At 45.9% G+C, this 26,530-nt stretch overlaps 1 protein-coding gene across 21 annotated transcripts in view; it reads right to left on the minus strand.

Moving 5' to 3' along the window:
* MAGI1 (membrane associated guanylate kinase, WW and PDZ domain containing 1) overlaps window positions 1-26,530 on the minus strand; it is a 365,853-nt gene that overhangs the window by 313,569 nt on the left and 25,754 nt on the right. Inside the window, exon 1 of one of the 21 annotated variants that reach the window (XM_076346593.1) lies at window positions 3,582-3,757. The exons of the other annotated variants lie outside the window; for them this stretch is intronic. Coding sequence (XP_076202708.1) covers window positions 3,582-3,702 — 121 coding nt within the window. The 5' untranslated portion in view covers window positions 3,703-3,757. Of the gene's footprint in view, window positions 1-3,581; window positions 3,758-26,530 lie in introns of those variants that run through there. 21 annotated transcript variants of the gene reach the window in all.

Consider the following 26,530-nt stretch of genomic DNA (forward strand, 5'->3'; position numbering starts at 1 on the left):
GCCCTGGGGCAAGCCAGTTGCGATGCCCACCCCTTGCACCGCCCTGCCAGCCACCAAGGTCATGGTCCTTTCCTTCCACCTTGCTGTGTGCCATTAGGTAGAGACATGCTGCATTTGAACAACTCCTGCTCACCTTCAGGCTGAAACACTGAGCGCCTGCAAGCTTCCTGGGCTTTAGCTGTCTCAAGAGATGACTGATACAAAAAGGCATTAGGAGTGGTTGCTTTAGTGATCTTGACATGCAAAGCTTTGATGCATCGCAAAACATTATCCTGGACCAAAAATAAACCTAGCGAGTGATGGTGGAAGTGCTTCAACATCCAGGGGTGATGGCTGGAGCCGTGGCAGGGGGAGCTAGGCCTGGATGTTACAACTTCATCCCCGTTTTACATACCAGAAAACTGAGACATGGCAAAGAAAAACAACTTGCTTCTGTGCTGAGACCATGAGAGCAAAGCCCCTCAAAATCCTTCCTGCGTTATGGTCTCATGCAGGACGCCTGACTCTCCACCCCAGTGACAATGCACATGAAGGGATTAACACCTGCCAGTATGATGGCAGATGATGGAATTGTGCATGGCCACCTCAGTAACTTCAAAAAAGGTCATTCTAACATGATTTTCCCCCCTTCCCTGAAATTTGCAAGCCAGAAAAAGCAGTATCGATCTCATTGCCTGGCAGAAATAAGATAGAGACTAATTAAGCAGAGAAATCTCAGGGAAGGAGCCTCCAAGGAATCTTTTCATTCAAACAAGGTCCCTTACAAAATGCCAGGAGAAAAAGGGAAAGAAAAAAGAAAAAAAAAAAGAAAAAAAAAGAAAGAAAAAAGCCTTATTCTGGGTCTTCACTGTCAGCTCGCTTTTCCCTGCACTTACAGGAGTGCAGAGCATTGTAGACTCAAAACAGAAGAGGCTCCAAGACACTCAGAGGAGAGCTGTGGCTGCAAGCATAAGACAGAGGGAGAGGAGAGGCAATGCAAACAGCAGCAAATGTAAACAGTGACTCATGACATGCAGCAAATAAACAGCGCTGTAACAGTTTTTGCAATTATAATTCAAACCAAAATAAACAAGAATGACAGTGCAGCACAACGAAAGGGAGGATGACAGTGATGGGAAGGAGGCGTGGGGACTCCATCGCATTCACATCTGTTGCTCTCATAATATTCCAAATGAGCAGCTCCAGAAAGAAAGAGAGAGGGAAGGAAAAAATGTATGGGACAGCAGCAATTTCTTGTGATCTACATCTGTGCTTGAAGTTTTCATGACTGCACTGAGAGCAGAATTTATATCCCAAAGCCATGCAACAGCCTACAATGCTGCTACTGGTTTTGACCCTCGGCCCCCGAAAGCACCTCTAGCAACAGAAATAAAAAGTTCAACTGGGTGGGTTAATGAGTAAAATAGGCCTTGTGTGGTGGGTGGATGGACAGAAGGCAACAGTGGGGGGGAGAAATCACACCATCCGCGAAAAGCACCAGTTTGACTACTCCGCAAATCCTCCGGCGAAGCAGATTCACAATTTCTTTGCTATTGCTTCATTACCCTCCTAGTGAAAAGCTCTCCCACCAATCCGCACCTTGAATATTTTTTTCGGGCAAATCAAGGTATTTTCCCCCAGAGGGTACTAAAAGCTGATCATCATCCTTTTTACAGAAATCTTTTATGCGTCAGAAAATCCATTGCCTGCACTCAGGCTTATATTTCCAAATACAATTCCTTCAGCTTTCCCTCTCTGGCCTCATTTGCCGAGCCTTCCATCTGTGCGGTTCTTCTCCAGACTTGCAAGTGTGACCGTTTCCCTCCTGCCTTGCACTGCCCAGCACCCCTCGGTGCAGCGGGAAGCAATTATCAGCCTTGTCTTACACACAATGCCTCTGTAAATGACGACTCAGAGAGAGATTTGACTCCTTTCCTCAAACCTTGGGACGCTGTTGATTTGTTTGAGCTGGTGATCCACAACAGCCCCCATCACCACGTACTACCCTGCACTGCTGCTCCTCCTCTTGCATTCAGTCATTCAGCTCCTGCTCCCTCCAGAGCCACCACCGCACCTTCCTCTTCCCTATACCTCATCATGTTGGTGCCCGACCGGTTTTGCTGTTCACCAAGATGATCTGAAATTCTGTTCCTAAGCCTTAGTCACATCAGCAGCCCCTCTCCTGCACTAACAGGTTATCCCATTAAAGAGGGAAGTTGGACAGATTTCCCTTTTTTTTTTCCTTCATAAGTCAGATTTTCTTTTGGACCCCATCCTCCTCCTCCTCTATGCTGTTCGTAAATTGCTCTGCAACTTTTTTGAGGAATCAGGGTCAGATTCTCTGATCCTTCATTTTCTGGGTCTTCCCTTCGCCTCCCATTGAAGGCCTGGAGTGGGCATCGCTCTGCTCCTCTTCCCTCCCCACCACATCTCTGGGGAACATCGGCAGCGATCACCAAGGGTTCAGAGCTTCCCGAGACCAGGTTTTCCTCAAGTCATCTAGAACAATCTCACCAAGCCCAGCTGACAGGAGCAGTGGATAATCTCTTCTTTGCCTATTCACATTCCCTTAGCTCCCCTATTCGAAAAAGCTACACGTCTGTGGATGTAATTAGCATTACAGTTTTGCGAGGACCGAAGCAGAGGAAGCACAGAGCACGTCCGCCTCTTGCGACCCCTCGTCTCTCCAGCCTTGCTCTGCTCCTCTATGGCCTTTCTCACACATTCCACTCTTTTTGCAAGAACTTCCCCCAATTTGGAAGCCTTCAAATAAATAGTTTTTCCACTAGAGGGCACAAAGACAATTTCTCCTAAATGGAAACTGATGTTAGAAGGATTAATAAAATAGTTACTAGCATCTCACCAAAGGTATCTCAAACTCCAAGACACGAACACTTAATAAATTGAGATGTAGTTGCAACTCTCCAGGTACTACAACAGCACCAAACATCTCTAACATGTAGAGATTAAAAAGCCTTGACATCCAAAAGTGACACTACTCTAACAAAATCTCCTATACAACACTAAGCACTTTATGCAGTGATTTCTACACTGCCCACAACTTCTCGTTAGGCACAGACCACAGTATTAACACAGCACTGCAGACAGAAAATCCATCCTAGAATTTTCTAAGTTGAACGTCTCCAAATTCAGCTTCAAGTCGCTGAACTTTTTTATGCTTTTGTTTCCTCGATCAAAAGTTCTCTACCAGCAAAGATCATCTGTTTGTGGATACTTTTAGATCGTAAGTCACCTCCTGACCCATCTTGGGTAAACTAAAAAGATTTTAGCCTTTAAGGCTCTTCTATACAAGCCAGCTTTTCCAGCTTTAAAGCTTGTCTTGTAAACTTCTTACAGGTTGTATCTATAACCATGACGCCTTAACCAGTTCCTCACCAAGGAATGGTGCTGGTCTGTAAAAATGTATAAACTCAACACCAAAGTAATCAAGTCAAACATTTGGTTACACAAACCCATCGAGTGGGACGACAGCGATAATTTCAGAGCATTATGTACCTTGAGAGCACCACGGCCCTCAGGGTTCATCAGCCTCCCCAGCCCCACCAACAGCTTCAGGTACAGCACGCCTTGCTTGAACCTACCTTGCCGACTTCTGTAATCCTGACAAACTGCTCTTTCGTGGTCCAAGCTGAGGAGATGTGCAAGCGCTTGGTAGCCCACTCGTGTGCGGGTGCCTACACGCACACCCACGCTCCCCTCCATGACTGGCTGTCCTTCGACGCACACTCACTCCTCCAGCCCGAAGGCAGCGAGGTTTGCTTTCTGCCTACCGCTGCCTGTGGATTTCCACTTACTGGAAGGTTTGGCTTGAACGGAGCCAGCCCAGAGACTTTTGCTAATGGAAGAAGAGAGACAATAGCGATACGCAGGTGCTTCCTCCCATTTAAAGTGTTTACTTGTGCCGCTTAACACAGTGACGCTATTGTGAATTAGATCTGCATGCTGGCTTACAGAGTTCAAAAGGTAGCACATAACAAAAGGAACCCCAAAATACTGCTTATTAAATGAAATGCTGCAGATTAAGGGTTTTTTTTTTTTCTTTCCTTTAAACTCTGCTTCCTTTGCCAATGCCAAGTAAGAGGGTTTTTCCGACCATGCAATAAAAGCAGTTTCAAATGGGAAATGATACACACTATATCAAAACTAAACAAAAAACCCAATGCAAAAGCAACGATTGATCAGTATATCTCCACTGCCTATGTAGCGGCTCCTTGTGGCATGGAAATGACAACTCTGTCAGCTACTAGTGAAGGCTGAACTCAAGACCGTTATAACTGCACGCGCGCCAAGAAAAATCAAAAAGATCAAGAAAGAAGGTAGGGTATAGCTAAGCCACAACACAGAGCTAAGGAAAACATCAGTCCGAAAGAGGAACAAAGGCCTATTTATTTTATGAGATAAAGCAAGCGATTCAGCTGTATTCCACAGTAAACCATTTGGCTTAGGACTGAAACGGGGCGGGGGGGGGGGAAGCAGCATCTGATTCTAATTTTGTTGTCCTAAGCTTACATGACATGAATCAAGATGTTTACTAGATGTGCCAGGCACTCAAATCCATGGTTGGACCTTGTACATAGGAAGTATCAGATGTCCTGAACGTCTTGCAGTTCCCTCTACAGCCAGCGAAGGCTCAAAGACACTCAGCACTTAACAGTAAAATAACAACAAGTGTCAAGACACTTTTCCTGGTATCTAAATAAACTCAGAAATCCAACTTTATAGACACCGATTCATTAAAATCTCAGTCCTTCCACAGCACCATCTTTTTACTGTTCAAGAAGTTTCAAATAAAATATCCTTATAACCAAGATCCTGCAACTTAAGACTGTACCTCATTTTCGCGTAAAACTACACCACAAAATACCAGATGGGCTGAAACCAATAGCACACACATTCTCATCCAACCCCATTCTCTTAACGTCAAAGCAAACAGAATTGATTCCTTTCATCTGAGCGCCGTATTATTTTGCCCACCCTCCCCAGTCGCTACTATTTTTGATGTTCTTCCATTGATTTTCCTTGTTGGTGGGAACAGACCGAATGGGATTCGGCACTTTACTCTCTGCTATCATCTTCTGTGAGATCTGGTGGGATGATTGCTCAGAGGACATCAGATCCAGACTCCTTCCATTCTCTATCATCAGCAAACCTAGAAATGGCTATTAAAATCCTTCTCTCCATTGCTCCTGTCACAGACATGTGCTAGAAAGTAAGTGGCAAGAGCCGCTTTCATTGATGCAAGTGGCAGAGTAATGCAATGGCTTAAAATTAGCAGGTTAATAATTTTAGAGTTGCTTCCATGCAGCTCAGCAATCCTGTGTCCAGCTTACTGGACTTCTCCTTGAAGAAACGTAAGAACGTAGGCAGATGTGTGCTGCAGCAAACTCAAAACAGCTGCAGCAACTCAAGAACTCAACCGCTGACTAACAGTTTGGACCAAACCCGTTTTACCTGTGCTGAAATAGTCTGTCAGCACTCTCACCCCCACACACACTCTCCTCATTTGAAACAGCACTAGCAAACAGCAGATGGGCTTCATAACCTCTTAAACCATCGTGCCTGTTCTGCAAACAAATCTCTGGTAAGCAAAGGCTAAATGAGCATCTACAGTCACCTCTAAGTTACCCACGAAAATGAAGACAAGGCATTGTGTGCACTGTGTTTTCAGGTATGAACTCCAATCTACGGTAACTGCCAGGCAGTCTCTGCCCCAAATCACTCGGCATCACCACATGCATCCCATCCTGAATTGCTCCACCACCCCTTCCAGCAGTCCTGCAGAGCGGGACCAGGAACCTTGCAAGGTGGCAGACAGGAAGACAGCACTCCTGTGTCTCTTTTATTGTTGGTTTTAGTCTTTAGTCTTGCTGGACACAAGCAACCCGTGTTGTTTTATCTTTATGGCTCTCATTCTACTGCTGCATGCAGTTCCTGAAGGGACATAGGATGCCATTGCTTTAGAGAAGATCCCACTGAAAAACAATTTAATGCACGTTCACTGAAAGAGAGCATCGGAAAGTAAACAGGTGAAGGTAACTTCATTTACCAGTGGTGGCTTATGGATGCTCAGAGACGCTGAGATTTATGACATACTGCCTTGGGCAGGTGGAAGGACAGTGAGAAGAGAGAAGAAATTCTGGCTGTAAAATGTCTTAAATGCCAAAACCCAAATGAGTCTTTACAAGATCGGTTACCTGTACTCGCTCCGAGGCTGCAAGAAGGGGGGTGGCCAGGGGGGGCCCAAGCCATCACTGAGGACCCCCAGCATCCTCCAGGACAGCAATACAAGCCCAGGGCTTGGTCTCGTCAGGGTGGGCGGAGGGCTGCAGGAAAGCTGCCCCCTCCCCGTGCCGCTGCTGGGCACCGTGTGCCGGTGTGCAAAGCCCCATGCAGTCAGTGGGACAATGGCATTGGGTGGGACAAGCTGGGAAGAACATTAGGAAAGGTTTTTCCAAAGCTCTTAGCATGACAGAAGAGGACAAGTCCTGCCTTACAAATAACAACTACAAGAAAACACCTCTGTGGGGAAACACACTTCTGCACAATCCTGAGCTCTTTTTTTGTTTTAAATGGCTGAGAACAGAAGAAATAATTCACCCCGAAGGACTGTAGCCTGAAAGACCTGAATCTTGCAAGCAGCAATGCACAGAAGTTGGAAGTGAACACAACTGGAGTGGACAAGAACAAATTAAAGGTTTTCATTGTGGCAAATGAGGCTTTCAAATGGACCAGCAGTAACACGATGTTCAAAACTTTGTTGCGTTACTTTTATGATTTCTCCCAGCAGCACGCAACAAAACATATCTGAGCTGTAATCAATTTCTTACAGTTTTATATAAACATTATAGGAATTTTGTCCTCTGTAATACTTCTTGCTCTCAAGGCTGCAATAAATAAGTCAGTTATAACTCACTGCCGCTTTGCCTCCTATCTCGCCATCTCAAGTCACTGCTTTTATTTCTTTTAAGCTACCAGTGTAACCACTTTCAGCTTCAACAAACACTTTAAATGTAACCTGTAGCTAAACTCCAGGCAGAATGAAGCATTTTACATTCACAGGGGAGGAGTGGAAAGGAAAAGCTATTTTCCACTGTTAACACCACCTTCCTTTCATCTACAGCCTCTCTCCAGTATCAAGGAAGGGAATTCTGATAGCAAATCTCTCAACCAACAACTCAAAGAGAATTGGGCCTGGGAAGTCCAAGAGACAGTAGTCACTACAGTCACATTTTCAAAAGCTGCGTAACAAGCACCCTGGCCATGGACACATCAACCGATGAGGATGCTAGCACTGGCCCTTGCATGTCGTTGGCAAGCCACCTTCTCCAGTGTCACCTCACTGCTCAAGGACAGTGCTGTGGTTGCAACTTAAGGAGACAGGAGAGGACCAGGATGCTCAACTCCAGGAGGGGCACGTGCCATTGAATGTCCATCTTTTGAAGGTAGAGACCTTCTGGGACTCAAATCGCTCCCCTCCAGGACCACACTTCAGCCTGTCCTCAGGCCCTGCCCAAAGCACCTCACATAGCAGATCCAGACATATCTATCATTCTGGGGTCCCAAGTTGTAGGGACATCGGAGAGGGGAATTACCTGGGCACACTTCAGGGTCAGTACTCGAGGCGAAACCTGAACCGGGCCCATAGCCATTCAGAGAGCTCTAACAGAGCTGTGTGTCTCTTAGGCACTGAACTGTCTTGCTTCAAGGCATTGGCTTCCTTTAGTTTATGAAGAAAGGCCGTGGTTTGTCAGACCACAGGTCCACCTACTCCATAGTCCCATCTCGAGCAACAGCAGCAGCGACTGCTTCAGGAGTGCTAGAAGAGTGTGTGGTGGTGCTTCCCCAGAAGAGTACCCCACCTGGCAGAGGCTGTGGCTTGAGGACCACCTGAGCCAGAAGTATTGTCTTGGTATAGCCCTGGTTGGGTTTCGCCCTGTCGTTCTCCCTCTGTTTCATCCAGGAAATGGCAAATTCACGCCACCGCTACGATAAAGCACCAGGGAGGGTAGGGAGTAGGAGGGGAGAAGAGACACCTGGGCAGACTTCAAAGGTTTCTCATCCTTTGAACACTTCACTCATACATAATTGAAAGGGCTATATGTTTGGACTACAAGAAAGTAGATTTTTCCCCCCCCCCACTACCAGACCCATCACATGAAGGATGCTGTCATACGATAGCCTTGGGGGAGGTTTGCAAACCTGGAGAATTTACTGAGAAGCAAAGTAAACTACTACTGACAGAAAGTGGACCAAATTCCAGATCCCCGAGAGGTTCTAACAATAGGAAGACCCAGAAAAAATAAGCCAGCCTCGACCCAGCGTCAGGGGAGGCCGAGAGGAGCACATGCATGTATTTTATTTCACACTAACCTCCATTTGACCAGTTACACAAATAAATCTCTGCTTGTCCTACACACACTTCTAGATACTGAGGGAGAATTTGGGAGACTTCACAATATAGCCAGACCTGCTGGTCACTGCATTGCGACTGAACTCAAGGGTTTCAAGAAATGAAGTATTAAGCAGTCAAGAATGGCACATGCTGCCCATAAAACAAGGGAAACTGCATCCAAAAAAAAGTAATCCAAGCTGGGGGGGGGGGAAGTACTTAGGGATTTGATATGTGATCATGATCACTTCAGTTCCTCGCGGGCACAGAAGCAATAGCTGGTCTCTGGAGGATACATCCCAGGGCAGTGAGAGACACAGGAGCAACGTGCCACGACAGCCCCAGCACCGACCCAACAGGGACCAGACATACGTGCCGCTGCAGGGAGCATGGCAGGGACCTGCAGCCTTTATGGCTAGGGAAAGCACCGTGCACACACTCTGCACGAACGCAGGGCTTTTGCCTGGTTAACAGAACAAACCAAGATGTATATATGACGCCTGGGCTGCCCTCAGTGCAGGAGGGATCTGGCACATCTTGTTTTCAAGCAGCACACGTGCTGCAGCGCTGGCAGCTGCAGGTGTTATTGTACTTCTGCTCCCCTTAGAGCAGAGGCTCCCCAGGGGCAGGGACCGCACCTTCACTAACGCATGTACACCATCTCCCACGCTCGATTCTCCTAAGGCTCTGTTACCGCAACTATTCAGAAACCGCTGCTATGAAGGTGGTACACTTAAACCTCATCTCAGCTTCCCCTTGCTTAAATCAGTGGAGCTTAGACATTCACTTATCACTAAACCCTGCAGCGCCAGGTCAGCTTATGTGTGCCAATATTCAAGTGAGCGTGATGTAAACCCTATCATTTTCTAACTGACTTAGTTAAACAGCTGCTTTCTTCCAATATAGGCAACGCATCAGGACAATGGCATGAAGACTCCCTAGATTAATACAGTAACTGCAATATGGGCTTGTGAAGGGGCGTAATTCAGCCAAGGGCAGGAATGGAAGTCAAACCCCTAAACCCTTACACACCTCAACTTCAACAAACCAGCTCTGCAGCTGAGAACAGCAACCGTCCCACGTCCTCTGCAACACCGAGGCAGAACAACATTTTTGTACAGCTGACCCCGAGCAGCAGAGATGATCCAGCCAAAGACACGCTCCCTGGGGCAGGTCAGAAAGAAACACAGCACAAGTCAAGTGAAAAATAAAGAAAACTTTCAGACTGCTTAAGACGTTCCCCCCCCTTGGAGGCTCACCTGGCCCTACCACCTCTCCTGCATGTCCTGTCCACGGCAGAAGATGCCGCCCACCGCAATGGCCAAGGCTTGACCTGAGCTTCCCATCGGGAAGGTTCAGCTCAGGCTCTGCAGCACAGGAAGCTGCAAGCAAGCAGTGCAGAGGAGATGGAGTCACTGCTTCAGTGCACTGATCCATACAGACAGCAAGAGGCAGGGGAAGGAAAAAAAAAAAAAAGCACTAAAAATTCTTTTGACAGGGTGAAAAATGAAAGCAAAGTGAAACACAGCTCAATCTGTCAAAACAAAATCACAGCAAGCCCACTGAAAAGAAAAAAAACCACACAGCTCAACTCGCATTTTCTAGTAGGCAATAACTGGTACATTTGTTTTCTTGAAGATAAGCGGGTGGGTTAAGTTTGCCAGACAACACTGAGCAGATTTGAAAGGTAATCACATCAGAAGCACAAACGATCAGATTTTGCAGCAGCTCTAAATACAACCAGGAACATTAAGGACTTGCTTCCACCTTGCAATTCAAAAGACTCTCAAATAAGTTTTTACAGTTGCACTGTTGGGCTGATGGATGGAATCCAAAGTGCCTGATCAAGACAAGCTTTGCCCTTTCCCTCTGAGCTCACCATTCAAAGAAGAGGAGAGATGATGCTTTTAATAGCAAACGAGTCACAAATTGGCATGGCAAAAGGTCCCGTACAGTGCATTTTTGGTCAGGATGGTAAAGGTCAACCTAATATTCAGAATACAGAGAACCCATTAACCCGGTAAGAGAGTCCTAACAATGTTACCCAGAGGGTATTTTGAATGGTGGGAGACAGCTTGTAATTAGCTTAGGTGGGCCAACCTAATTATTCATGGCCTGAGGAAGCATCTCGCAATGCAAGAGGGGTACAAGATTATATATTTATAGTTCTTTCCTGGTAAGCTCATTATAAGCTTTCAGAGATGAATGACCACAGCATTTGACTGGTTTCTTGCAACCTGGAGACGCACGCAGTAACGAGCAAGTGAGCCAGGAGAACAAAGGCAGGGGCTGCGTGGGGCTCTAAGTGAAAAGGAAGAAAAAAAAATCGCACCAAAAAACCCAACAAAAATAGACTTCTGTTACACCGCAACGTGAAATTGCAATTTGCTAGCTTCATTTTGAAATGGACAATTATATGCATGACCATTTTATAGAAATGTGTGAACAAGCATTTCCATAAAACCCATTTTAACAAGGCCTCAAGCATTAAAAACAGGAAATAATACGGTGGAAACAATTAATAGATGTGCAACACCCCATATATATTCAGAACTGCATTCACACATTAAAAAACTTAAACCCATTCTTCCAAATACATCAGCATTAAAAAAAATTTCTAATTTCCCAATGTTTCCATTCCAGCAGACCTTTCCCTGCTCAGACCTTTATTAGCCGTAACAGGGTTGCAGGTGCGCACAGAAATCAAACTGGGACCTGGCACAAGACAGATGGGAAGAAAAAGATTCTTTTCTTTTAAAGTTTCCTTTTTCTGTTTCTCATTTATTTTCTTCAGGGCGTTTTCTAACATGTCTAAGTCTACCCAGTCCACACAGCTTTTCCAATTGCATCTGCATTGTTTTAACGTCTTCTCTTTATCACTCTATTGGTTGCCTATTTTTGCAAGGGCTGAAATTCTACCACTTCTGTTTTACAAATTCTCTACCTTCTCCCTTGAGGTTTCCCCTTTCATTAGAAATTAACTCTTCCGTGTTATAAATCATCCTTCTCATAGCCAAGCGCTCAGTGTCAGGTACCCTATTCCCACAACACCCTTGCACAAAGCCAAGAAGGCAAGCCATCCTTGGCGTCAGCAAGTTCGGGCAGCTTCATTTAGGCAAATATTTACATACGTGCGTGCCATATTTCACAATCAAATATTTATAAGTGTGGGGTAAATGTTGAGGAACTCTATCACATTAACTTTGGTTTCACCACTGACTTGAAGAGAGCTGTGATCCTGCTTCTCAGCAGGAACGCACTAGAGAAGATTCCTGGCAGCATCTGTAGCATCTGAGATAATCCCTCAGTAAGAGGTGGGGAGAAAATGAAATTTAACCCACGGCTACAATTCCTACCCTCTGGCTCAAACTCTAAGTCTCATTCAAGTGCTAGTTCAGTATTTTCACCTACTAAAATATATGAAATCATTAGGATCTGGTAGAGGAGGAAAGGAACACATATGCAGATCTCCAGCAGTGTAATTCAAACTTCAAGATCGCCTTTGTTAATTTTTACAAAGCCTAATAAAGTAGGAGCCAGAAGTACCAAGCAGCTCTAATGAGTGTTCTGCCGCTGACCTTCAGTCACTCGTGTACCTGTACACAACAAACCTGTCTCCTCCTCGGACAGGACGGTGAACGTTCATCAGCAGGTTGTGAATTCCAGCCCCACCTTCGGGAGCAGACAGCAGCATCGCTGCCAGAGACGGGCAGGGCCGGGGCTGCCAACAGATAGCTTGGCCGGCCAAGTGGAATCAACCCTGCCAGACGGACCGCGCGGGTGCAACTTTGTCTACACTTGGACATTTCTGACAGAACTTTGCCTCTACAGAACAGAATCAAGAGGGAATTTGAGAGACTCCCGTTACCCATCACCTTCTCTGTTTTGGTATAGGAAAAAAAGTAGTTTGAAAGTGCAAAACTACAAGCAAAAAATAGCATTTGCTATTTTCCATTAGGGTCAGAGAGAGTCTAATAATTTTTTTAGTATTTTTTGAAAGGCTCCTAATTATGCAGCTCCTTACTGTGTTCATTTAAATGTGCTCTGCCCAGTGTCCCAGTTAGTGTGATTTATCCACAAGCACTTCAATCGCACAAACAAGACTTGGGGACTTACAGCTCCAAGCAGAGCAAACACGTACACCCCACATGTAAGGGCATTTAGGCAGGTCTCCCGTTTAACTGTATTTTTCACCGTTAAACCAAAAAACGTCCCCATAGGCTAGCTTTGAGAGAAGTCGCTGCCAGAGCCTGCATTGATGTATCCTACGCCAGCTCGGGAGCCACCTTTGCAGGCATGTGTGTCTGCCGTACATGAACACCCACAGTGACTCAAAGATGAGCCCCGGATTATCTCAGCGATGATCTCTTCCCATCTCTTTCTGTGGGGGACACCGGGGTGAGTACCACCACCCCCATGAGAGGCTCCACACATTGGTCCTTCTGCACGATGCCCTCCCCAACCCCGGCAACAGGCTCCCCAGTCCCCCTGCGAGCACTCTCCCTACCAGGGATTGCTGCCATGAGGGTCCCAAACGGAGTGCTCACCCCGGGGATGGCTGCCCACGAGGAGCACACGCCGAAATATCACCACTGTGGCTTCCCGGCAAGCCGCGGTCTCTCACCACGCAGACGCCTGAGGACTCGTTGGCCACAGCACTGCCACAGTGGGACAGAGCTGATGCCCACACACACTCCGGAAAGGCGCTTCTCAGCTACCAAATACTAAATAAAAAAAAAAAATCAAGAAACAGAAGCAGCAAATGCTGTCGTAGCTCTATCACCTGTCAGGACATTTCCAAAGAAACACCAATTTAGAAAAACCACCCGAGTCTTCTCCACCTCCCAGTTTCTCTGAAGATAAAGTGGGAATAACACCAACCAACACAACAGTTCGTGCCATACATTGCGAGTGGAAGTCCACGGTCTGTGGGACTCAAAGCACAGCTCTAATTTTCAGTCAAACCCAGTCTCACATCGCTATTTTGGTGCCAGATTATTTGTACTTTTTAATCTATTAAAAACCGAACACGTTCTTCCACGCAAACTCAGTCCCGCAAAATAGTTCTCAAAACTGAGAAAGAAAGACTGGAAAATAAAACTACTTGATAAATACACAGAAGTTTCCTCACCCTTTTGTAAAGCATAACTGGAAATGACATGCACTTTAACAGGGTAAAATCTGGGAACTGCCACCCCAGCGACAAATGCCGTGACAAGCCCTGCTTCCTTCCTTATCTGCGGCCAATAAAAGACGAAACGCTCCAGAAATTAGTCACCTCCAATTTCCACTATCAGCAAGAACCTTAACAAAGAGCATATTTTCAATGATACTGACCCTCCAAAAGCATTTACAGAAACACATTTTTTTAATTAAAAACCAGAACAACTCGCGCCCTGAAGGCTCACCGGCCAGCGCCAGAGGAGAGCAGCTATTGCTCAAACCTCTCTCCTCCTCAGCCCAAGGAAGAGCATTTCTACACCTGGCTGGCTGCCTGCTGTTTGAAGTTTGCAGCCCCCGCTCGCAGCCCGGTGCAGAGTCAGGCCCCTGCCCCAGGAGCCCCACACGCCTCTCCTCGGTCCCCTCTGAGCCCTGCAGCCCCGCACATCGCTCCCCAGGAGGAGGACTAGGAACTCTGCATCTTCCTTCTCCCGAATGCACAGCCGTGCCACGGCAAGCAAGCTCTCCTCTTTATTTCATGCCCTGGCTTCAAAAGCTTTTGTTTCCTCTGCTGATCACCTTCCTCCTGCCAATATGCTTATTTCTGGACTCGGCTCTATTTCTCCATTAACTTCCTGCGTTTAACACATTCAGATATCCCATGTGTCCTGTTCGCCGCCGCATCTGCGCCCAGGAGCGCAGGCAGACCCTGTTTTACCCCTCCAGCGCTGCCCTCCTGCTTTAACAGAGCCGACTGTTACATAGGGTTGGGGAGGAAAAATATAATTATAGGAAAATGTATTTAGGAAGAGTAGATTACCGAAACAAACGGGAACAGTGGGAGAGATGAAAGCAGGTTTGTGCTGGTAACAGTGTGCAGCGACAGCTGAGTGTCCAGATGCCAAGCTGGGGAGGGCACCCTCGCCTGACCAAGGGCTGTCTGGTTTTTGTTGGATGGTTGAAACCATCCGCCACAAACTGCATTTCAGATGGAGAGATCTCCCCTGCATGTGGCCGGCCAGCGGCACACCCACCTCCGCCACCACTTCAAAGCAGACGAGGCAGTTCCCACAGTAATCCAGCTGAACCCTCAAAAACCATCTCCAGCATCCAAAGTGGCACTTTCCAGTCCCTTTTATGGCCCGACTGAGTGACCATCTCCGCTCCTGAGAGGCTGGCATCATCGCTGCCGGGAGGCAGGGCTGGGCAGAGAGCTGTTCGCCTGACACTGATCCAACCTGCCAAACATCACGGCTCCGCTCCCTCCCTTCCTCCCGGGGAGCGTTACTGCCTCCATCACCTCTAACCACCCAGCACACGGCGGGCTGCGCTGCAGCAGATACTAAATTGTCAGCCTCGTTAGGAGTTTCTGAGATACCGGGAAGTGAACTACCCCAAACGCTCAGCAGAAGGCTTTGGGCCACCCGAGCTGAGCAGCCAGGACGAAGCGTGGGTATAAGGTACATTAGTGGAGGCTAAAACTGGAGCATTTCAACTTCCAAGGCTTCAGCTTTATCGTTTCACACTGAATTAAAACGCTTACTAACATGCACGCATTGATCGATAGCAAATTGCAACAAGAATAATGGGAGGGCAAAAAAAAAAAAAAAGCAAATTAACAAAATAAAGGCAATTCTGATGGCATGAAATTCTTGTCACTCCTGGATTAGCCTGTACGCCATTTATCAACCACTCTGGGTTTTGGGTTTGTTTCCCCTAGTTCTAGGGAGGTGCTTTGAGAAATGTGGCATTTCTTCCCTCTCTAGAAAAAAAAATCCTCATCTGCACTGCATATTTTTAAGATTAACGATCCAAGGTCAACCTCTTGAAAGGAGTTGTAGTGGTGAAATATTTTTCCAACCCACATTGCAGTGAAGGAAGAATTTCATCTTAACTTGGGATACTTGTTTTTAACCCAGGTAGGTTCTGGGGATTTTTTTGGCTCCTTAAACAATATCAACCAATTAGGACTCCAAGACCTGATTAAATCAACACCCTTCTGGTTAATCCCGGTTACCAAAGTGACAAAGGACAAGCACTACAGAAAAAATAATGATTTCACGATGGACAGAAAAGGTGTATAAATATTGTCCTGTTCTTGTTCTGCCAAAAGAGAAAAAGAAAGCCAAAGCCAGCACTACCTGACAATAGTATACAGCAGCTGAGCAGAGCTACCAAGAGAGAACTGTATTAGTGAAAGGGAACTCTGCTCGGCCCAGAAACCCCTTCATTTGGGCAGAAATCGGTACAGGACCCTGACGGACCTCCTTATCATGGGGGGCAATGAAAGCTGGATGGAGCTTCTGGCTCCACCGATGCATGTAGAAGAGGACATTTACACACAACCAGAGATGGTTTTGGGTTAAGTGAATCAGAGGATTAAACGAGCGCTCACCCTGAGGGCGGTGCCGCTCCTCCAGCCCCAGCAGCCCCAAGGTGTCTGTGGGTGCTCCCATGGGTGCTCCCACGCTCAGTATTAACATCAGCCCAGGTCACGTGGACTGGAGATTACGGCACATCTGCATCAGCCTCCTTTGCTGTGAGGAAGGCAGGGTCTAGCAAAGGTGGGCGCACACCAGGAAAGGAAGAAAGGAGGCGGGGGGGGGGGGAAGAAGAAAGACCAGTGTTCTTCAACTAGCAAAAATTCCCTGGGTGATGCAGAGAAACCCGTTGTTCCTAACGCCAGCAAGTAGGTCAGGACGAGACTCTCGAGGCTCAAAATCCAGAAATCCATCTCCAACCTGTGGCTTGTATTTACATTTTGCAAAAGAAACCCGGCAGAACAAATTCCTCCAGAAACTGCTGATCTCTGCAGGCTCCAAGGACATGTAAAGAAACTTTTACATGCTGAGTTTTAAAGCATAAGAGCAACAGAAGAGGGCTGTTTGTTTTTAAAACCTGCTCCCAGGCTGAAACCCTCAATTCCAGAGTGAGACTAATGTACACAGAGGTGTTTACAAGCCTCTCCAATGAGAATTTTATAAACGGAAGAGCCGACACAAGCTGAACTGTAGCCTTGAGAGTTATGAGCGCAATACCACACTCTTCCTGTCTCCAGAGGTGACCCATCTCATACATGTCAGAGCACACAAGCGTTAATTTGGGACCGATGACTCACAATTCCTGTTTTCCAGAACATTCAAACCAATATTGCAAGGAAACCTGTTGTCGTTTTTTTCTCCCCCCATAGCTGAGTAGCTGGGTAAGAACAGGAAAGGCAGGAAGAAGTAAAAAATGGAACAAAAAAATGGATAAACAGTTCTGTTAACCTTTCCTGAGCCTTCCCAAGTGATGCGCTGCAGAAGGTCCCCCCTGCACAGGCCACAGGGCACGCAGAGGCTTTGCATCAAAAGGCCAAGCCCTCATTGAAATGCTAATGACGCCTGGTTGATCTGGAGCAAATTGAGGACAAACAGACCCAAACACTCAAACATCCCAGATGCACCATCACAGGCTCAGCCCCTTCTAGGAGCTGCACCGCGCTGCCTGGCTGCTGGGGGCTCAGGGGAGGAATATTTTAAGTTTTTATTAGGCCCAAAAAACAAGTACGTAACACCGCCTGGCTCCACAGACATTGAAACTTTACATACAGGGGGAAAAAAAAAAAAGAAGAAAAAAAAAAAAGACAGCTGATGGCTTACATCGGCTGGGGGAACGCCAGCACGGCTATCTCCAGCAGAAGAAAAGCTCTCCCCAGCAAGCCCCAGCCTCCAGCACAGTCCCAACGAGCATGTTTGCTGCAGCAGAAGCGAGGACCTGCTGCAGATATCAAAATGCCTGACGGCTCCCAAAGCTGCTGTTTGCAGGAGGCCGGTCTTTGGCTTCGGCACTGTTTGCACACCATTGCCAAGGCTGAAAGGTTTTTAAACGTTCTACCTATTTAAACAGCGCCGAAGCAACAGGGCTCCGCAGGTGGAAACCCGTCTGACGGGTCCGTGCAGGTGCCCGGGGATGGAGCAGTGCCCGCTGGGACCAGGATTCTCTTAAAGAATAACATAAAAATGCAGATTATGCAAGATTTCCAGTGGAGACAGGCTGAAGGCTCCCAGGTAAGGTGGGACCACATCACACCACAGTTTGGAAGGACACTAAGGGCCACTTTCCCCATGCCCCAGGGATCTCACAGCCCTGCGTCCTGCTCCTGCAGGTGTAACCTTGGTAAATTAATCCCAGGGGATGTCTTTGCCATCCACCAGTAAACAAAGGGATTAAGTGATAAAATTATCTACTACCAACTCACATATAAAACTACAGCCAGTCTGCGCTGCTGATAGAGAAGAAAGCAGGCAAACGTTCAAGGCTCCTTCAAGACCTCTCGTCAGCTGCTTTTCCTTTCTGAGGAGCATCACCTTTTCTGAAGACGTTGCAGAGCCTATAATAATTCCTACCAAAACTGACATTACTTCATTTCCTCTGGAAAACAACAGCACTACCAGCCCCTCCTTCCCCCGTCTTGCTCTCTCATGAGCAACGCACTCGGATCTCCAGGAAGGGGGTAAGGTCAGGAGCAAACGCCTGGATCGCTCCCAGATTCGCAGCCCGGAGGGAGTAATTCCAACAGAAAGCATTTACAATATTCTTGGTATTAAATGCTTTTGGCCAAGATGAAATTTGTTAAAGTTTGCACTTTGGTTTTTTCAAAGCTCTGAAGTAATTTCTTTCCCCAAAGCTGCCTCCACGGGCGGAACTTGTGGGAAAAGGGAGATTTCGCACACAGAAACCAGCACAGCTAAATAATAAACTGAGGCAATTGCTCAGATGCTGAAGCCTGATCAATTATTCTCCACAGAAGCAAAGTATCCACATTAGAAAGGCAAACTGTTGTACCTAAACTGATGGTTATGTCACCCTCATTTCCTGAGATTAATCCTGTTTCAGTCAAACCCTTATCTATATACAAATAGGAAAATTAAACATACAATCAACCAAACTTCTAAAAAAAAAAAACCTTCACTACAATTTGGCTGGACAAGAGCTTTTATGAGGAGCAGCTGGTTTATCCCCAAGATTTCTGAATTATTTTATTAGGATCCAAGAGCTCTTAGAAGAGGCCGACAAGACCCCATTAAATCACCGAATGTTTAACAGTCCCATTTATTACATTTTGCCCTTCCCTCTCTTCCCAACACAAATCAATCTTTTTTTTTTTTTCTTTTTATTTCCCAACTTCACTGATTCTGCACACAATGAATTTCTATCACAACATTGGATGGGGAGCACCTCATCTATTAAAATGCCATCAGTATCAGCTCTGTAGGTGATGACTTCAGAGAGGAAATAACATCGCTTCCCCCCCAGCTTCACAAATTCACATTTTCTCGCAAGCAAAAGGGCACTGTGCTCTCAGACTGGAACTGATAAAAACCACTATGGAGCAAAGAAAGGCCTAAAGGCTGAATGAACCAGTTTTAACTCCTGCAGACAAATACGTTTTCCAAGACCAAGTCTGAAGAAAACAGTGCCTGGGGAAGACACTGGATAAAGAAAAAAAGATTACAGTTTTGGGGGGTTTTTTTGGTGCTAGCTAGAATCCAACCCACTTTCTTCCACCAAGTTCTTATAATCTAACGAATCCAAAAACTCCAAACAAAACACAGTCAAAAAGCATGTTTAAACCTCAGCAAAGCCTAGCTTGACAACGCTTCCAAACAAGCGGGAGCAAACTTGCAGTGCATGACCATACCTCCCATTCAGAAGTGATATGTTTGACCTGAGAGCAAAGGTCCTGCCCTGCACTCTCAGGCACCAGATCTGCATCGCTGGCCCAGCATAAAGGCAGCAACTCCTGTCAATTCAGGCAAAAGGTTAAATTCAAGCTTGCAGATTGGCACACGCCGTATTTGAGAGATTTTAAAATGAAGTAAGAGCCATCAGGTCTTGGACAACTGCTGAGAGGGAAGTGTGGGAGAATTCAGGACATCCATGACATTGGGCTGCCTGATAGCCCTTGGCTGAAAACACTCAGAAATATTCCCACTGCTGTGATTTTACGCAGAATCACAGCAGTATGATGAGTGATGGCCACATAAAACCCATAAAAACAGAGATATTTAAAATATATTTCAGATTATTATTCTTTAAACAGTTCAGCAGAGTTTCCCGTCCATCGGTAACTGGGACGGTTACCCCCCCAGCACTACAACACTCCTGTGGTCCCTAATTGTGTCTCGCTGTTTAGGTGGAAACCATGGATCTGGGACAAACGAACACAGACGGGGTAACAAATGACCAAACACTGAGTCTCGGAATTAAACAGCATCCAGGAAGGAACTGCAAATAGCTCCAGCAAAAGTGGAGAAAAGAAGGAGGACTCTTTTCTCTTTTATAAACCCTCAATGCTCTGTGCTAAACATCACTGCTGGCAGGCGAGAACATCCCGGCTGGACCAGAAGAGGCGCAGGACACTGGGTGGAGTAGTGACAGCAATGCCTCTTAATGTGCTCCAGAGAAACCTTCTTCCCAACTCCACGCTTAACATTGATTTATATCCCGAAGCACGAAGCCATATCCCGTCCAATATTCTTAATTTCAAAGGGTTGGGTTTTGTTTTGGGTGGCCTCTTGCCTTAATCTCAGTTGCTCCAACAGTTCGTGTATATTTAATTACTGGCATCGTCTCAGACATTGTTGAATTAATACCCTGTGGCAAGGAGCTCTGCAAATTAACAAGGGGGAAACCATTCCCTGTTTCCTTTGGAGTGCAGCGTTAAGGCTGCATAGTTAAATTCCCAGAGGCCAGGAAATGAAAATATTAAGTATTCTAATAACATCACTAAAGAAGTCACTTTTTACATATATGTCATTCCAATAAAATATTTTTCCTGTTTAATCATTTAGCTTTAATGCAATTCATGCTGGTGTTAAAGGTTCATACACAAAAAAAGAGAAAGGAAGGATCTCACACAGGAATCCCATACAGGATATAATATAACCAGGCAACCACTACTGCAGACACTCGAATTTCACATTTTTTAATTTTGTTGATTCAAACTAGACAAGCTTAATGGCACAGTAATTATATAAATTACCTGGAATACATAACACTGCATTTATACATAATAAATTAACTGTTGCAGAGGAAACACCAATGAAATATCATAACTAACTTTTTATTCAGTTTCGCTCTTAAAAAAAAATCAAAGGCCATGTAACTGCAGTAAAGCGATGAGCAAAACCAGCTTCTGTGAGAAGCTTCTTCCCACAGACCTTTGCTTAAATCTGGGCAATTAAGAGATTTCCAGGAGGTTGGGGACTGCAAACCAACAGGCACATGTCTCCTAGAACTGTCACACAAAAAACTCAACTTCCCCACTGCAAAATCTAGCAAAGTCCTAAGCAGCCTTAAACCGAAGTTGCCAGCCTGGCAGGACCATAACCATGCAACATCAAAAAAAAAGGAAGGGGAAAAGGAAATTTCCCATTTAAGAGCTGTCACACAAAATGCAACAACCATCCCCCCCCCCTTTTTTTTTTTTAATTCGAAACAAGCTTTCCTGACACAAGCCAAGCACAGATGCAGTACGGCTGAGATTGTCTGGCAGGAGCAACCAGTTAGTCCAAAGCTGTGATAGTTTATACAAACATTTTAAACTAAGAGCGAGATTTCACAAGCGTGACACAGATGCACGGCCAGATTCAAGCAGATGCTGGTGTGACGGACTTGCATTTCTGTGTCTTTTTAAGAGAGGGATGGGGTAAAGGTCAATGAACGTGAAAGGGAATTGCAGCCTCTCAGAAAAAGGTGCAAGAGCAAGACTCCTGCCTCCCCGGCATTTCTGCCCGGGACCCCCAGACACGCACAGAGGTCCCGTCCTCCTCTGCACAATCTTGCTGCAGACACCTCACACTTCAATTTTTTTTTTTTTTTTTTTTTTTTTACACTTTTGCGTTAGTCCCATAGAAACACTGCGCTCCAATTCTTCCGACGGGCACTTTGCAGGCTGCTCCCAAGGCAATCCACAGCAGAGCCGTGCCTCAGCAGAAGGTGAACTTGGTCTCCTTGGTAAGAGGTTTCTTGCCTGGGCCAAACATCGTTTGTAAAAGCGAGGTTTGGGGTGACTGGCATTACTGGGGCCCCCTCACACAAAAGGTGCTTGTATTTTACATTTACTTGACAGTAAAATACCCAGTATTGTCGAGTTTCTGGCAAACCGCTGGAAGAGGGCACTTTGCTGGAGCAAAAGCTACCTCGAACACGCGACTGGGATGAAGTCCCCATGTCACTCAACACCACAGCTCTCCTTCAACCCATTCCTCCCAGTGAGACTTCGAAAGCAACTGGGAGTCGAACAGACTCTTCCAACTCATTTTCTTGAAGAAAAAAAAAAAAAACTAAAAGGCCAGCAAACCACTTAAGGGAGAGCAAAAGCTTGAAATACATACATATATTCAAGAAAAATCAAACCATAGGCTTTGACTGCAGCCAAAAGAACAAAGTATCTGACCTCAGTCTTCAAAGACAAGGAAATTCAGAAATAATACTGACTCTCGTATTACTCATCCCCACCGTGCTGGATCGTTACAATCCACACAGGCCACCCAAAGTTAGAGAGACCTCCAGAAAAATGTTCAATTCAAAGGGATATGTTAAAAACAAGCCCAAGGCAGGTTATGTGGTTGAAATGAAATGCATAGCATCCATCAAGAGTGTTGTATATGTCATTCCTGAATTGCAACAGTTACACTCATCTGGTTATAATTTACAAATTAGCACTAGGTAAAATAAGAATTTCCTCACACCTTGAAATCTGAAATACCAGCTATTTTTCCCAGAGTTAACTTCGCCCTCCCTTACCTTTCAACAGTCAATACATTTTTCATGGCAACAGCATATCTTTGGCAAATATTTAAGCTCTCAGCTCTGTTCCCCTTCCCTTAGATGGTGGTTTGATGTGCACCGAAACCAAAATTGTCACCGGGGGGAAAAATAAGCACCAGTAGCTCCATTCCCAGTGGTTTCTGCACATCACCTAGGTCGTATGCTGAGCGTTGCAAGCAAAATCACTAAGTGCTGCTGGAACTTGCACCGCTTTGAAACAAAATGGCTTGGAACCAACATTTTCCTCAAAGGTGCTTCTGCCTCACCCTTTTGCTAAATACAAAGTGGTTTCCCTGTTGGGAAAGTTAATGAATACTACAAATAAAAACAGTTTTGAGTAGAAGCTGTCAACAAAACAGAAAACCTGGAAATCACCTGAGAAAATCGACTTCCCCCCCCCCCCCCAAACAATCTTTATCCAACAAATCAATACTAATTTCTCCCGCCTGTTTTATTTTCTCACCCATCACAAGGATGACCATGCCCTGCTCGGCTGCTTCATGCTCAGCGTTGAACTGAGCATCACCCCGAGGAGCTACTGGTGACCCCTCAGCAGCTCTTGGCACGAGATGCCTCTCAGCTTGGCAGAGTTGGAGATGTGACATACAGATATAATCATACACACACACACTTTACAACATCAACAGTCCTTCCTGCACACAACAGTGCCCCACAGCAGAAACGACACTGCTTCGCAACACTACAAGAACATGATTTTCCTCTGGGAAGGAGGCAAAGCCACACCTGCAAACGTTAAAAAAATATATATATATATATTTCACACAAAAATTACACTGAGCTTGCCAGCTACTACAAATGATTTTGCAGAGAAGTGGTGTTTACAAGGCTAGCCAACAAGCTCAGAGTAAACCCTGTAAGTCAACTAAATAGTATTCTGCGGCACAGGCAACATGGTGTCATGGATCATCCAGCGTTCAAACAGTGGAACTGTTGATTTTAGTCAAAAGGCAGCAATCTGGTAGTAAATACAACATTGCGTCCTGGCCAACAACTGACTGGTGTCATTAGAAAGTATGTATTCCACCAATTACAAAATTAATTATAAAGTCATGTCAGGTCACTCAGTTGGAAAACACTTATTTCACTTCACGACATTAAATGAGAGACAGTGCCCCACCTTCATCAGTATGCAAATTGCAGTGGATTGCTTGGGACTGACCCAGCTATCTCCAATGCTGGCAGGTACCCAAAAGCTAACCCAATATACTCCTCAGGGGCGAGATGGATGAATGTCACCCTGTAAGAATCCAGTTTGGCAACAAGGAAAACACAGCAGGTGAAGATGGGATGGCAAAGAAAAAACCGCAGCCCCAGTGAACGAGTTCCATGGCAAACTTTCTAATTTACCTGCAGTCAAGTAATTATAACAAACATGATGCTGTGGGAGTCCCCATGCCCGAGCTGGGGAGGGACCGATGATCTTGCCCTGAGATCTGACCCTTGCCCTGAGACAGGACCATGTGTGCCAACGGATACCTGCCCAAATAACCTTTGGAGACCACTCGAGCTCTGCTGGAAGACCATCACTTATGTATTTGGGAATAGGCTGATTGACTGCTTTTCCTTTTAAGGAGTTTTGGTAAAGGCAGTACAAAACCTTAGGTGAAGTGTTGGTGGTGCCACGATGTTACAACTTCAGAAAATCTGCACTATGTATTCCTGAGGTAAAATTCCCACATGTCCCCATACAGAAAGGATCTTGCATCTTCTCTGATCACCCAAGAGCTGGGACACCAGACTGCCCTCAGCTCAACAAGCCATTGGTATAAGGTTCAGCTGTACTTGCGCACACACAAGGCTACAGAGATTTCATTGGGTCAAGTTACACACATCCCATGGTACCTCCCAAACAGTAATTAGGCTTCTCCAAACCAAAGCATGGTGCCATTCACAACTAGATAACCCTCCTTCTCCCCCAGATTTACCAGGAATACAGCTCATGAGGTGCCCAACTCGCATTTGCTTACCTAGTCTTCCCCAGGTGATGGGTGTCCTCCTCCGGGCAGCCCTCCAGCCTATTTAAATTGCCTCTGCAACACGAAGGGACAAACCTAGCTTCTGTAGGAGACACCTTCATCCTCCTTCTACAGCATGTACTTAAAAAAACATTGCAGATTGACAAGCACGCATATTAAAGAGTGCAATGAAAAAACTGGACGAAAAAACCCAAAACAAACCCCAGATACTCATCCCCCCACTTTCCCCATGAAACACCTGCAGCCCTGAGACATGGTTTATTACATTCAGAGCAGCCATGCATGTTGAACCTCCTTTTATTGCTTTGGGGACTTGCATCACGGTTACCTTCAGTTTGACAAATACCGTCTCATACAGCACAAGAAAAAGTTGGCTCCCAAGGAACAGGATAGAGATTTCATATATATATATGTGCGTGTGTGTATAAAAATAAATAATATACACACATTTGCAGATGATACATGCTGACATTTCCTTATCAATGCAAACAGCCTTTCCCTGATGCCTCCTGAGGCTATGTGATGATAGGAACACTGCGAGATGTGGATGTGAGGAGTCTCACACCCAGACCCCCTAGTCACACAGGTATATATACTACACTACGGCAAATCCCAGGCGTTTTCCATGTTAATTCTTGAGCCTCTGCCTCCAGATTTGACCTGGCTCTGGTATGCTGGGACCATTGACAAATGCTCCTCCACAATCTGCTGCTGATGTGCACATCAGGTCCATTTCAGAGAAGAGTGATCTTGTTGCAGATACGGGGGGGGGATCTGTTTGCACCTCAAAGCACAGCAGGTTTAAATCTTCTGCCTCAAAACCCATAAACAAATGTTATGCAAATCCCCCTATTTAAAAGCTACATGAGCTGATTAAAACAACTTTGCTTGTTTTGCAATGGTTAATAGCCCCCCCCCAACACCATGCACGCTCACACAATTATAGTAGTTAAAACAAATAAATTTGTGAGAGGTGCTTCTCCAAGCCATAACAAAGCCCAGAAGTCTGTGGACCCGGAGCAGCATTAGAGGCAGCGTTATCATTTTTGCACAGTTGCAGGGAGCTCTATTTATATAAACACCCTCATTGTTTCTGCTGCAAGTGCATGGATCGGAGTTCTCTCTGTTATCTGGCTCTGTCCTTGAGACACAGCTCGCCTGCTCGCTCCACTCCACACCCTGACACAGCTTTCCTACTCCAGGCAAGACCGGGGGTGGCTGAACTTCACCACAGGCCCCTGGAAGCAGCGTTTTTACAGCCTCGCTCAAGTTTTTTTTTCCTCGGTGCACGCTTCTGAATTGCTGACACCACAGGGAAAAGGCAGAAATCAAACTGTCCCTCCTTGCAGCACAGCCGGACCGTGCTCCAGAAGGGCTGCTCTGCACTTCGGGCACCCCTGCACCCAACGGAACCACACGAAAGGGCCAGGGAGGGACAGGCTGGTACAGGAGAGGATGCCCTAACATCATCTGAGTACCGGTACTTTTCAGTCAAACAGTACTTTTTTTGTAGTCCTGAATTTCCATCCCAACCACCCTCTAGCAAATCATGCTACATGGGAGCCAGAGACCTAGGGACGAAGGCTGCTCTCAAATAATCTGGGGTCACGCACGTCCTCACGCTCCGGAGCTCAGAGCCACCGGTGACCAGAAGCAGCAGCAGCAGACTAATTTTCAAAATCTCATGTAAACGTGGGCCACTGCACCAACAGTTGCAAGCCGTCTTGTATCTTCTAAAAGCAATTTGCATTTTTTTCATTGTTTTTAACAGGTTTGGGGGGTTTGTTTGTTTTTAAACAAGTAACTTGCTATCTATTTTCCATTTTGATTTGGCTTTCACAGGTGTGTCTTTGCTCATGGGAATGACATTTGTCCTTTTTATAAAGTTTTAAATTTAAAGCTCTTTCACATTTTTAATCAACTGTCTGTATTAATTTCCTCTGCAATTTACACAAAGTTTACTTGTACCAGTTTCTCGAGCTATATTCCCTCTTGCTGAATAAGGCTCAAACACGCTCATTTCCTCATGATGGATTATTTTAATTAGATTCTACTCCTTTTGAAGTATATGTCTTCTCTGGATGCTTTCCATCTCTTTCGGAGTTTTACCTTTTGCATTGCCTTGCCAGGGCTCCGTGCTGCGTTCCTCACCAACCCAGCTCTCTGC

Source organism: Aptenodytes patagonicus, chromosome 8, assembly GCF_965638725.1.
Source record: "Aptenodytes patagonicus chromosome 8, bAptPat1.pri.cur, whole genome shotgun sequence".
NCBI classification, from domain to species: Eukaryota; Metazoa; Chordata; class Aves; order Sphenisciformes; family Spheniscidae; genus Aptenodytes; species Aptenodytes patagonicus.